The following is a 13,667-nucleotide window of genomic DNA, read 5'->3' as shown; positions in this document are numbered from 1 at the left end:
GCATTGCAAAAACCTAACCGAGGCATCGGCAGGTACCTAAGCTAGTATCACTAGAAATGTATGTGTATATAATCTTTACTACTCATGATGTAATGAGGAACATAAAATCCAATGATGATGATGATGATGATAATGATGATGATTATTATTATTTTTATTATTACCACCACCCCAATTTGGCATCATCTGCAAATTTGATAAGCATGCCTTCTATTTTGTCATCTAAGAATTGATAAAGATATTGAATAGCACCAGGCTCAGGATAGAACCCCATGGCTTCCCACTGGATATTTCTCTCCAGGAAGAAATTACCATTAAGGTGCTACAAGCTTCTGTTTTGGAAAAATAAAATATTGAGACAAATAAACGTGGATGCCAGAACACAGATGTAAACATACCAAAACACAAAGGCTAGAAACCAGGTTTTTGCAAAACTAATAAAAACCATCTTACACAAGACATTTTTTAATGAAATCCAGAAAAGAAACATCGTAGGTTTTCAGTATGGTGCTCAGATCCCTGGAGTTTGGGCTTCTTATTCTCCCCCTACTATTTGTAATGTTCTTTGGAGTACCACTGGAATCTTGAAAAGAAAAATACAAATATTTTAAACATATCATCTACATTTGTCATGTTGAAATGTTGAGTCTCTAGTAGATTTAAATGTATAACACCCAACATTTCATATCAATGGGCAATCCTGTGATCTTGTTATCCTGAAAAAGAGCCACCTTGTTTTCCAGGAGGTGGAAGTGCCAAGAAAAACCAACAACAACAACAACAACAACAACAACAATGCTCAGCAGTGTGAGTAGGAGTGTAGTATTTATTTATTGGCTTCATTTATACCCTGCCTTTCTCACTCTGTGGGGGACTCAAGGCAGCTTACAGCTCCAGCAAGATTCAATGCCATCGAATTCCATTATGACTTATTCTTCAAATGCTTGTGTAAAGTGCCAAGTCTTTAACTTTTTTCGAAAAGCTAGGATTGATGGGGCTTGCCTAATATCACTGGGGAGGGAGTTCCAAAGTCAAGAGTCCACCACTGAAAAGACCCTATCTCTCGTTCCCACCAATCGCGCCTGCAAAGGAGGTGGAATCGACAGCAGGGCCTTTCCAGCCGATATTAAAGCTCTTGTTGGCTCATAAAAGGACATGCGTTTGGACAGGTAAGTTGGACCAGAACCATTTAGGGCTTTATAGGCCAAGACCAGCACTTTGAATTGGGCTTGGTAGCAGATCGGCAGTCAGTGAAGTTGATGTAAGAGAGGAGTAGTGTGCTCCTTATATGCCGCTCCAGTTAGGAATCTAGCTGCTGCCCATTGGACTAATTGAAGCTTCCAGGCCATCTTCAAAGGCAACCCCACGTAGAGAGTGTTGCTGTAATATATACAAGATGTAACAAGAGCAAGGACCACTGTGGTCAAGTCAGACTTCCCAAGGTACGGGCACAACTGGCACACAAGTTCTAATTTTGCAAAATCTCCCCTGCCCACTGCCGAGACCCGGGGCTCCAGGCTCAACAATGAATCCAGGATCACTCCCAAGCTGTAAACCTGCAACCCCATCTAACACAGGCTGTAACCTTAGACTGTTTTCAGCCTTACGACTGACCAGAAATACTTCCATCTCGTCTGGATTCAATTTCAATTTGCTCATCCTAATCCAGACCGTCACAGCTGCCAAGCACCAGTTCAGGACCTGAACAGCCTCCTTAGCTATAGGTGGAAAGGAGTGATAGAGTTGGATGTCATCTGCGTATAGATGGCATCAAACTCTAAAACTCCAGATGATTTCCCCCAATGGTTTCATGTAGATGTCAAACAACATGGGAGACAAATTATGTGCAAAGGTGAGAAGGTCTGAAACCACCTGAAAAACTTTTGATTTACTAGCTGACAATGGATTGTGCACATTAGCAATGTCCAGCAGACTAGATGGCACTGAAGAAATGAAAAAGTCAGGTTGGAACTAACCCCTTAAATTGAATGAGAGTCTGAATCTATCTGCTGGAATGCTGGCATTTTGTTATATAACCTTCATAAAATTTATTGTTTTGGGATTTTATGGTTTTACTAGTTTATTTTATGTTTATTGTGTGCCCACACTGGTAGCTTTTTAGAAAACAAGGATGGTAGAACAATACTATTTATAATAAATCATTTGTAACATCAATGTTTCAATCATTGTATGTATGAGCTATGAATCAGCACACATCAGACTGCTTAATGCTAGGATATAAAATCCAGGACATGATTATATAGTTAAAGGACATGCAGAAAATAAAGGAGTATACGGAGTTCTTAAAAATAAAGTACAATGAAAGGAGGTGAAAAATATGACCTCTGATGTTTTCAGGGAAAGAGTTTAAATGTCGGATATAACCAGGGATTTCTACAACATACAAAATATTTTGCCTGTTATAATTATGAATTGTCTAAGCCAATTAATAATGACAAAAGCTTACCAAAGAACGTTCGCCTTCGGGATGCTGTCTGAATAAAATCGCCTGGTGGAAGGCCTAATATCTATGAAGAAAAAACACAAACATGCAACTCAAATACATAAGACATGTAAAAATGTAACTCACTGCAAGTATATTAAGTAACGAATGAAAGGCCCTTATTGATATTACAGCTGAATGAACTGCAGTGTCAACAAGGGCCATTCATTAGTTACTTAATATACTTAACAGTGAGTAAGTATAATGAGAAGACTAAGGGCACATTTACACTGACCATTTAATGCTGCTTGAAACCGACTTCAAACTGTGGTGGCTACAAAACTCATGCTGCGGGGTTTAAGGCACATCAAGCCATGTCAGAGGAAGTCTTGAGTTAAAGCTTTTAATGTGTGAATGAGCTCTATACTAAACCATATTGCATGGCAAAATTGGCTCCACATAATATGAAGTGTTTTATAGATATCTGCCCATGCTGGTGCACTTTGTAAAGTTCAGAATTAGGTGGCAAGGCTACCAAAAACACCCCAAAGTCGTAGCTGGCACCAGAGAGCTAAATGGCAACAGTGCTACTCCCAGTTCCATGCTGCAGAGGAGACAACTGTGCTCCACTTTTTCACCCATTGTGCAAGTTACTAATCTAATCTAATCTAATCTAATCTATTTAATCTAATCTAATCTAAATCTAAATCTAAATCTAATCTAATCTAATCTAATCTAATCTAATCTAAATCTAAATCTAAATCCATAATAAAAGCGAAAACCCATATGTGTGTATGTGGCATGGATGTCTGCTCACACAGACAGCCTCCGGCCTCCACAAACAGGCTATAGTTCCCAGGGTTAAGAATCCAGCAAGTCACCCCTTTGCACTGACATTGTGGTTACAGCGAGCTCCATGAACATGCAGCCCAGCCCCTGCCAATGTCCTTCCCAAACACTACAGCCCACCACCCAAAGAATGCTTTTGTGTGGGGACCACTTCAGCCTAGATTTTGCTTTTTCTTCCACCACAGACAGGCATTCCAGGGTTCTCCATTGCTGTGGAATTTGATGGCCTCGCCCACTGCCCTTTCCTTTGCAATGTCTCTGCATAACAGAGCAGAACTGAGCTGCAACTAAACTTACTGGAGGAGTTTAGGGATTGACTCCACATGATGGAAGTTGTAGTTCACTCTGCATCAAGTCAGAGCACTGTCACTCCTACTGGGGAATATAGAGGAGTTGTAGTTCACCTACACCCAGAACGCAATGAACTCAAAAAACGATGGCTCTCGGCCAAACTTGCCATGCAGACCCGATATGCCCAGATTTGACTATTGGTGAGTTTGGAGTTGAACTGGACTGGAAGTTGAGGAGTAGTAGGTACTGGGATTTATAGTTCACCTGTAATGAATGAGCATCACACTTGGCACACAGAGCCCCCATAACCAATACAATATATTACACAAGTTTGGGGAAAAGGGAGTTATAGTTCACCTGCAGCCAGATAAACACTGACCCCCACCGACAATGCACTAGGACCACACTTCACACAGAGAAGCCTCATGACCTACTGAACATACTGCAGGAATTTGTGGGAAGGGGCCTTGATTTTGGGAGTTGTAGTTCACCTCCATCCAAAGACCACTGAACCCAGCCAATGACGAATCTAGACCAAACTTGGCACACAGACTGAATATTGCCTGCTGTGGATACTGATAGATATTTCGGGGCAATTGCCCCAGGAATCTGGAAGTTGCAGTAGTTCATCCCCATCCAGAGTACTGCACCACACCTGGTACACACGCCCAAAATGGCCAACTTATAATAGTGGCAGGGTTTGGGGAGGATTCAGCCACGATTCTGGGAATTGTTGTTCACCCACTCCAAACAGAATACATAACATTAAAAGACAAATAATACCATTCTCAAATGACCCGGTCCCCAAGCTAGTACAGTATAAGAAACACGCAGGTGTAGGTTGACATTTAATAAGAAAATATACTTCTTCTCCTACAAGTAGTTTTGAATAAGTGAATTTTAAGCAAAGTTACCTCCATAATGCATGCAAGCTGTTCTACTTCATTTTCTCCAGGGAAAAGAGGGTATCCGGTGAACAGCTCAGCCATGATACATCCTAAACTCCACATGTCAATAGGAGTTGCATAGGGATGACCAAGAATAACTTCTGGAGAACGATAAAACCGACTTTGAACATAGGTATACACTAGAATAAACAGGCAAACAAAACAAAAAACAGAAAAGGGCATCAGAAATCAAGACAGAATATGCACACTTTAGTTAATGAAGGCTCTAACAAAGACACTGCTTTTCATAGACTCATACATTTGTATGAGACCACAAAGGCCATTCAGTCCAATCCACTGCCATGCAGGAACACATAATCAAAACACATCTGTGAGGTGTTTTCAGCTCCATTTGGTGTCAAATTTAAATTTGATAAACATGCTTTCCAGTCAATTTTCCAAGTCATTGAAAAAGATGTTGAACAGCACTGGATCTGGGACAGAAGCCTTTGGCACCCCACTCATTACTTCCCTCCATGACAAAGAATCATCATTGGGAATCAACCTTTGGGTTTAGATAGTCAACCAATTCCTAATCTACCTAACAGTTGTCTAGCCCACATTTTACTAGCTTTTTGGTGAAAATATCATGGCGGATCTTGTCAAAACCCTTACTGAAATCAAGATAAACTATATTTCCAGCATTCCCTGCATCTACCAAGTTTGTACTCTATCAAAAGATGAGATAAAGCTCATCTAGCATGACTTGTTTTTGATAACTACATATTGACTATTAGTGAGCATGGAATTCCTTTCTAAGTGCTTACTGATTGACTGTTTTATAATCTCCTCTAAAATCTCTCCAGGCATTGATGTCAGACTGGCTGGGCACTAACAATCTGGGTCCTCTTTTTTCTGCTTTTTAAAGATTTGCCCTCCTCTAGTCTTCGGGAACTTCTGTTCTCCAGGAATTCTAAACAACAATTGCTAGTGTTTTGATATTATTTCAGCCAGTTCATTTTATTATGACTTGAGTTCATTTAGAGGCACCTCTTTATGTATTCTGTGCTGCAATTCCCCTACTGCACCATCTGTTATTTCTAAATTGGTCACTGTTAACCTTTAGTGAGTAGATTGGGTGGCTCTCCATACAGCCACTTACTTTCTGGGGGAGGCATATATTTATCTTCTTTCTGAGCACTCTATCAGGAAAGGTGGAATCTCCTTTCCTATAATCTGAACCCACTCCTCTGAGTCCTCATCTCCATGGCAGGGGAAAATAAACCTGCTCCCCCTTCCTTATGACATCCTTTCAAATAATTATACATAGCTATCATAGTTTCTCTCAAGCTTCACTTCTGCAGGCTAAATATACTCAGCTCTTTAGACTCCTCCTCATAGGGCATGGTTTCCAGACCTTTGATCCTATTAGTTGCCCTCCTCTGGACACTTGTCAATATTTCTTTTAAATTGTGGTGCCCAGAATTGGACACAGTATTCCATATGAGATCTAACCAAAGCAGAATACAAAGGCACCATTACTTCCCTTGATCTAGGCGCTATACTTCTTTGATCCAGCCCGAATTTCCATTTGCTTTTTTAGCTGTTGCATCACATTGTTGGCTCATGTTCAACTTGTAGTCTACTAAGACTCCAACATCTCTTTTACATGTAACTCTGTTGTGGAACTGGGTATCACCCATCCTGTACCTGATCATTTCATTTTTTTCTGCCTAAATGTAGAATCACACATTTCTTCTTGTTGACATTCACTTTGTTAGTTTTAGCTCAGTTCTATAATCTGTTAAGGTCGTTTTGAACTTCTCCTTCCAGTTTGGTGTCATTTGCAAACTTGGTCAGCATGTCATCTAAACCTTCATCCAAGTCATTAATAAAGATGTTGAACAGCACTGGGCCAGGACAGAACCCTGTGGCACTCCACTAGTCACTTCTTGTCAGATGAAGAGGAGCCATTGGTGAGCAAACCTTGCATTTGGCCACTCAATCAGTTACAAATCCACCTAGCAGTAGTATTATCCAGCCCAGATTTTATTAGTTTGTTTGCAAGAAAATCAATGAGGACTTTTCTGAAATCAAGATATACTATATCCACAGCATTCCCTGCATCTATCAAGCTCGTAACTATATAAAAAAGAGATAAGATTAGTCTGACATGACTTGTTTTAAAGAAACCCATGTTGACTTTTAGTGATCACAGCATTCTTTTCTAAGTGATTACAGACTGCTTTCTTAATTATCTGCTCCAGAATCTTTCCTGGTATTGATGCCAGGTTGACTGAACAATAATGATTTGGGTCCTCCTTTTTTCCCTTCTTGAAGATAAAGACAACATTTGCCCTCCTCCAGTCTACTGGGACTTCTTTTCTCCAAGAATTCTCAAAGATTATTGCCAGTAGTTTTGAAATTACTTCTGCTAGTTTAGTTATGTGAAACTCTTAGCAAAAAAAACTGTGGAGACATTGCCAGAAGCCCAACTCATTAAAGCCAAGACCATAGGCCCAGAAAGCCAAATCATTCCCAACAGCACCACATGCAAAACCAGCTATTCACTTCTATTATCCTTTTCTCCCTTTCTTGGCAATGTTTCTGAACTGGGAGGAGAGACAAAATGATGTCCTGTGCATCAAGTCCCTTCAGCTTCCTACCCATAGTCTCGCCATGCAATGTGATCTCCTAAAGATTATGTCCCTTGAGGACTAGCACTATTGCATGTCATGCTCTTATACATGATAACTGATACTGAGCTTTAAATCATACCCCTGTCAGGGGTGCAGGGCCATCAAACCTAATCCCCTATGTTTTGAAAGATTATGAGCTGGTACATCTCCAGCAGCCAGTCTCTCTCTTTTTTTTTTTTTGAAAGAGAGAATTATGCCATACCCACTGCAATACAGTCAAAACAATAATAGGGTAGCAATAAAATAAGTCATTAAGTATACTTTATTAAGTTTCACAAACATGGTCATTACTTAAGAGAGTTACATCATTTAAGAGAAGGATGTACTCCTCTTAGGTAAGAAAAACAATGAAAAGTTAAAATTAATAAAGTAAATAATGTATTTGACTGTTCTGCAAACCTCTCTGATGTTCATAGCAGCTTGATCCAAAGTCAATAACTTTAAATGAAACTTGCCCAAGTTGAGGCTGGCTTATTAATATGTTCTCCTACAATAGGAAAAAGAAAGAGATGTAATTGTTTTTATTGGATGTAAATTGCGTATTTTAATTTGTTGTATAATGTTTAGTGTTGCTGTATGTTTAAATTATTTCTCAGGTTTCTGTTTTATAGACATTGAATGTTTGCCTGTTTTGTTGGAAACCACCCTGAATTTCCCACGGGAAGATAGTTGAATTTCCCACGGGATAGATAGCTGAATACAAATAAAGTTTATTATTATTATTATTATTATTATTATTATTATTATTATCATTATTTAGAGAATTTTTTTCATAGTTGTTCTTGCAACTTTGCAAACTAATGGTGGATTTTACAGGTGGGAGTGAAAAGTAGACAAAGGGGACATAATTTTTTTTTCCAGAGAATTAACATTCCAAGTACTTTGATATATTTTCATGTTTTTGTCTGACTTACCCTGTGGAATGTTTTCTTTATCTCTGTATGATGTGATTGATCACTTGTTATTTCAGCAAAAGACCATGGCCCTCTCTACACCAAATCACAATTTTTTCTCCAAATAAATATTAGATGTGAGATGTTAGCAAGTATGCCTGAAAGCTGCCATTTGTAGTTCAGCCAGACGCTGAAGACGAAGGGATGGCTCAGTCAGAGGTTGTGAGGGATGATGGGCTTTCCAGTGTGGGAAATAAGGGGATTTTGGATCATGATTCTGTATGGGAGAATGACTCTGTGTCTGGTCAGATAAAAATGGTTTCAGAGCAGGGAGGAGATGGAGATGCTTTGGCATTGGAAGATAAGGAGGACCTTTTCCCTGATTGTTCCTTGGCAAAAGATGATAAGGAGCTGGAAGGGAAAGATCTTTCCACTGGGAAAACACCTGTGGTCAGTAAGACTATGAGACTCAATCTACGGGGAGAGGAAATCAGATTATGGAGGTCACAGAGGTTTTGTGAGAAATCCATGAAACAGACCAGTGAGAAATCCTTGAAACAGAGCAGATGTCAAAGGCATGACTTAATGGTTTGTGGACTTTAAATTACTGTGTTGTTTACTGAAAGGGTTAGAGCAGGCAACACTATGTTACCATGTACACCTTGGGTCTTGTTCTTGTTCCACTTTAGTCTATGACTAAGATCTTTGGGAAAGTCTTGTGCTCATGTTCATGAATTCATGTTTTGAAAGACATCATTTTACAGTCTTATTTTGATTACTATCTTCTACAAAGTCAACATTTTAGCAGTTTAGAAAAGTTTTTTCTTCCACTTCCATATTTATAATTCTTAGAACAGCATAAACAGTTGAAATGTCACCAGGAACAAATGCTGTACTTACAGGTTTTAGATCACAGTGGATTATCTTCTCTGTATACAACAGCTGTAGACATCTTAAGACACACTGAGTGAATCGACGAATTAAACCCAAGGTAAAACCTTGGAAATTATTTTTCTTGATTAATTCATACAAATTTATACTGTAGGATGAGAAAGACTATTTCAGTTTTAGATTGTGAATTATTTATTTATTTTATGATAACTGAGCACATAACACCTGTTCAAAAGCACTTGACTTGCAAAGTGTCTGAAGTTATGAAACATTGCAACCAGAAGAAGACAACAACATTGCAACAAGGAGTGGTGTTTCAACCAATGGTGGTGCCTGCCTGATGGCATTTTGCTGCCCGGATCAAAAGACAGTGGCAACGATCTCCATCATGTGGAGAAAATCCAGCAGGGCTGGGTTATTTGTATGCAGAACATCAGGGCATTTTTTTTTCTCCAAGTGATTAAAATGACACAACTCCTTGCCCCACTTTACTACGAGGGTGGGTCAAAACGTTTTGCCTCCTGTATCATAAAAAGGTTATGAAAGAACATATAATAGCAGAAGTTGCCACAGATCATAGCCTGAACTATCCTCTACACAAAACTACCGTCCAACATAGTCCCTATATGAATAGATTTTTCACCCCTTATATTGAATAAGTGTGATGACTCATGGGCCTTGTAGTCCTGTTCCTAGTACTATTGTGGCAGACGAAGAGGAAAACATGGGGTTTTCGCCGGTTCAGCAAGAGCCGGAGTCCCTTCACCTGCAGGATGTTGATGTTTGCCCTCAAGAATTCAGCCAAACAGGCCTTGGGCAGAACTCCCCTCCATTTCCCAGGAAGGAATCTTATTCTAGAGAAAGGGGAGTCAGAGAAGCCCAACGGAGGAGTTTACGCATAGCTGCCAAACATCAAGCTGATTAGGCCTGCTTCCCTTGGGAAATTCTAAGGAGTCATACATCTGGACAGAGTTGGGTTTCGCTTCTCGTTCTCTAGGGAAAGAGTTCTGTTGGCGGGAAAACGAGACCCAATATAGGTGTTTGGCGCGAGGGATTCTTTGCGGAGTCAATTGATCACCTTCAGGAGAGAGATCGTGTGTGGACTTCGTACCCCAGTTCCTTGCTTCCCGGATCAAGCTTCAAGCCTTGCCCTGCCTCGCGGTTTTACCACGGACCCTGCTTCATGCTTCATGTTTTGCCTTGTCTCAAGCCACGGACCTAGTCAAGAATCAAGTTTATTTCCAGCCTTGTTGTCAAGCTTCATTGGACTCTAAGACTCTGTTATTTCCCCACACTATTGCTTGGCAAAGTGTGTGTTTCGGTCAAGTGGATTAAAACTTTGAACTCTAATATCATTTATTGGACAATACATTTTTGGACTATATTTGACCTCATTTGAAAGGTCTGCTTCTGAACTATATTCTTCACTTGTTTTTATTGATTTTATATATTTCTTTAATAAAGATATTAGATAGAGACTGGCCTCTGTGTAAGATTATTGGTGCCCAGCAGCCAGGGACCTGACAGTTTGACTCCGCCACCCACAGCACCAAACAACCTAAGGCCAGAATGTCTACAGGAACCGGAGCGGACGTCCCAGCTCAACCACCCAGTTACACCATTTCCCAAGATGAATTCAATCCGATCCGGGACACACTCCGAACGCAGGAGGGAGAAATACGGGGCCTGAAGGAACGCGGAGCCCGTCTCCCTGCCCTAGCGCTACCAACCAAGTTTTCTGGAGAAGCCTCCAAGGTTCATTTTTTCCGTTGCCAGTGCCAGGCGTACTTAGAAGCCCGCCAAGCCGAGTTTCCCCAAGAAGATGTCAAAGTGGCGTGGATCTTCAGTCTCCTAGATGGGCCTGCGGCCACTTGGGCGACGGCACTATACAATGCGGGTTCCACGCATCTAAACACCGCGCAACAATTCTTGAACCACCTTAGAAAAACCTGGGGGATCGAGGACGACGAGGAGGCGGCCGGCCATAAACTCCGACGCCTCTTCCAAGGGGACAGACCGTTGTCCCGGTATATAGCCGAGTTCCGGGTGCTGGCTCAGAACACCGGCTGGAACGACATAGCCCTCAGAGGACAGTTTCGCGAGGGCCTCAACATCGAGATGCAGGAAGAAATCTCTAAGGTGGGCCCCCCAGGGACTCTGGAAAGACTCATCAACCAGTGTTTACGGGCTGAAGTTCTGCTTGCCAACAAAAAACAGTGGCTCCAAGGCCAGAGTGGAAGAGCCGGAGTGAAACCCCCCGCTTCTGCCAGTGTCCAGCTACGTCCAGTATGGAGATCCCCACTGCCAGCCCCTAGCCCCATGGGAAGCGAGGAGGAACCGATGCAGTTGGGCAATGTGCGCCCCAAGCTGGACGTAGCGGAAAAGGCTCGTCGCCAATGCTTGAATCTGTGTTGGTACTGTGGTAATGGGGGCCACTTCGCCAGGGAGTGTCCAGCAAAGAAGAAGCCCGCCGCTCGTCTGGCGGCGGCGTCCTCTGCGGAGGCGGAGGCGGTCGAGGCGGCTGGAACCAAACCGGCGGGAGAAGCCAGCGACCGGGCGTAGGAGGGCTCGCCAACCCGGTCAAAAACTCCACTCAAGAGCCGCAAACGGGGGTCCTATTTCTCCTAGTGGTCACACTGTGGTCAGTGAAAAAAGGACCCGTCATGATCCATGCCATGATAGACTCAGGGGCAACAAACAACTTCATCGATAAGGACTATGCTGACTCTCTAGGACTACAATACCATGATTTCAAGAACGCCCGGGTGGTGCAAGCCATAGACGGCCGACCCCTGAAGACAGGTCCAGTAAGCCAATGGACCGAGCCCACCAGAATGTGGATAAGAGAACACATGGAGGAAATCTCCTTTTTCGTTACCGAGGTTCCCCACTTCCCTGTGATTTTGGGTATCCCATGGCTGACACTCCATGACCCAAACATCTCCTGGACTAACAGAGAACTGCAGTTCGCCTCAAGGTATTGCCAAAATCATTGTCTAGTAGCCAAGGTTTGCCATGCCTCGGACGCAGAGCCCATCATCACCTTGCCCAAGAAATACTCGGACTTTTGGGATGTTTTCAATGAAAAGGAAGCCGAGAAACTACCCCCACATAGACCCTATGACTGTGCCATTGACCTGGTGGAGGGGGCCCCAATTCCGCGAGGACATCTCTACTCCCTGACTGAACCAGAGCAAGAAGCTCTCAGGGAGTTTATAGAGTCAAACCTTCGCAAGGGGTTCATCAGACCCTCTCAATCCCCAGCCGCTTCTCCAGTGATGTTTGTGAAAAAGAAGTCAGGGGACCTACGTTTGGTTGTGGACTATCGGGCACTGAACAACATCACGAAGCGGAACCGCTACCCATTGCCATTGATCTCAGACCTATTGGACCGACTCCGAGGGGCCAAGGTTTACACCAAATTGGATCTTCGCGGGGCTTACAATCTAGTTCGCATAAGAGAAGGGGACGAATGGAAAACCGCCTTCCAGACCAAATTCAGATTATTCGACTCCCTAGTCATGAATTACGGATTATCTGGAGCCCCCGCAACATTTCAACATTTTGTCAACGATATCTTTCAAGACTATCTAGATCGGTTCTTGATCATATATTTGGACGATTTTTTGGTGTATTCTAGATCACAGACGGAACACGACCAGCACGTCAGAATGGTGCTACAACGATTGCGGGATCATGGACTATATGCCAAGTTAGAAAAATGCGCCTTTGATTTGCAAGAGGTAGACTTCCTGGGATACCGCATCTCGCCACTAGGACTATCCATGGACCCGGCAAAGGTTTCGGCCGTATTGGAATGGCGGGCGCCTACTAACAAAAAGGAAGTGCAGCGCTACTTGGGGTTTGCAAACTACTACCGCAAGTTCATCCCAGACTTCGCTCGCTGGTCTGACCCAATCACCAGCTGCATCCGAGGGAAACAACCTTTCCGTTGGACAAAACAAGCTGAAAGGGGATTCCACCAGCTAAAGCAATTATTCACGACCCAGCCAATTCTACAGCACCCTGATCCTAAAACCCCTTTTGTTGTGCAGGCTGATGCCTCTGATGTGGCAATAGGGGCTGTACTGATGCAACCAGTGGGAGAACATCTCCATCCTTGTGCCTATTACTCACGACAACTAACGGCTCCAGAGAGAAATTACACTATTTGGGAGAAAGAACTGTTGGCCATAAAGGCAGCTTTTGAAAATTGGAGACATTGGTTAGAAGGGGCCAAATTTCCCATTGAAGTTCATACTGATCATCGAAATTTAGAGCATCTAAGGTCCGCACGAAAGTTAAATCAAAGGCAGCAGCGCTGGGCTCTGTTCTTTGAACGTTTTGACTTCCGGATCCATTATGTGACCCCGGCTCAGACCAAGCAAGCAGATGCTCTATCACGGAAACCAGAGTATGCTGCAGGACGCAGAGAGACCTCAGAATCTCGATTGCTGCAACCTGAAAACTTTGCCACGCTCACAGTGGGAAACACCAAATCCACTCCAATTGAACCAACTCCCTCTAACTCAGAATCCCTTTTCACTCAAGAAATTAGAGCCAGTCAACAGGCAGATGCCTGGGCTCAAGAACAAATTCGCCAAGGACTAGGTTTTCCATTCTCACTTAAGAACGGACTACTATGCTACAGGAATCATGTTTACATCCCTCCAGGCCCCGGCAGAGAAAAGGCACTTCATCTGTGTCATGACAG

General features: G+C 42.6%; 1 protein-coding gene across 7 annotated transcripts in view; it reads right to left on the bottom strand.

Annotated features, from left to right (window-relative positions):
• The window catches only part of dyrk4 (dual specificity tyrosine phosphorylation regulated kinase 4), a 45,186-nt gene that overhangs the window by 6,535 nt on the left and 24,984 nt on the right, over window positions 1–13,667 (bottom strand). For 6 of the 7 annotated variants that reach the window (XM_062982003.1, XM_062982005.1, XM_062982004.1 and 3 more), the window contains 5 exons: window positions 8,963–9,101; window positions 7,569–7,656; window positions 4,498–4,670; window positions 2,468–2,528; window positions 454–583 (listed from right to left, as the gene is read on the bottom strand). In XM_062982003.1, the coding sequence (XP_062838073.1) occupies window positions 454–583; window positions 2,468–2,528; window positions 4,498–4,670; window positions 7,569–7,656; window positions 8,963–9,101 (591 nt within the window). The remainder of the gene's footprint in view (window positions 1–453; window positions 584–2,467; window positions 2,529–4,497; window positions 4,671–7,568; window positions 7,657–8,962; window positions 9,102–13,667) is intronic. The other variant, XR_010006541.1, reaches the window with a different exon arrangement.

Source organism: Anolis carolinensis, chromosome 5 (assembly GCF_035594765.1).
Source record: "Anolis carolinensis isolate JA03-04 chromosome 5, rAnoCar3.1.pri, whole genome shotgun sequence".
NCBI lineage: Eukaryota > Metazoa > Chordata > Lepidosauria > Squamata > Dactyloidae > Anolis > Anolis carolinensis.
The sequence above is the reverse complement of the archived record's forward strand: the minus strand, read 5'-3'. Positions and strand labels throughout refer to the sequence as shown.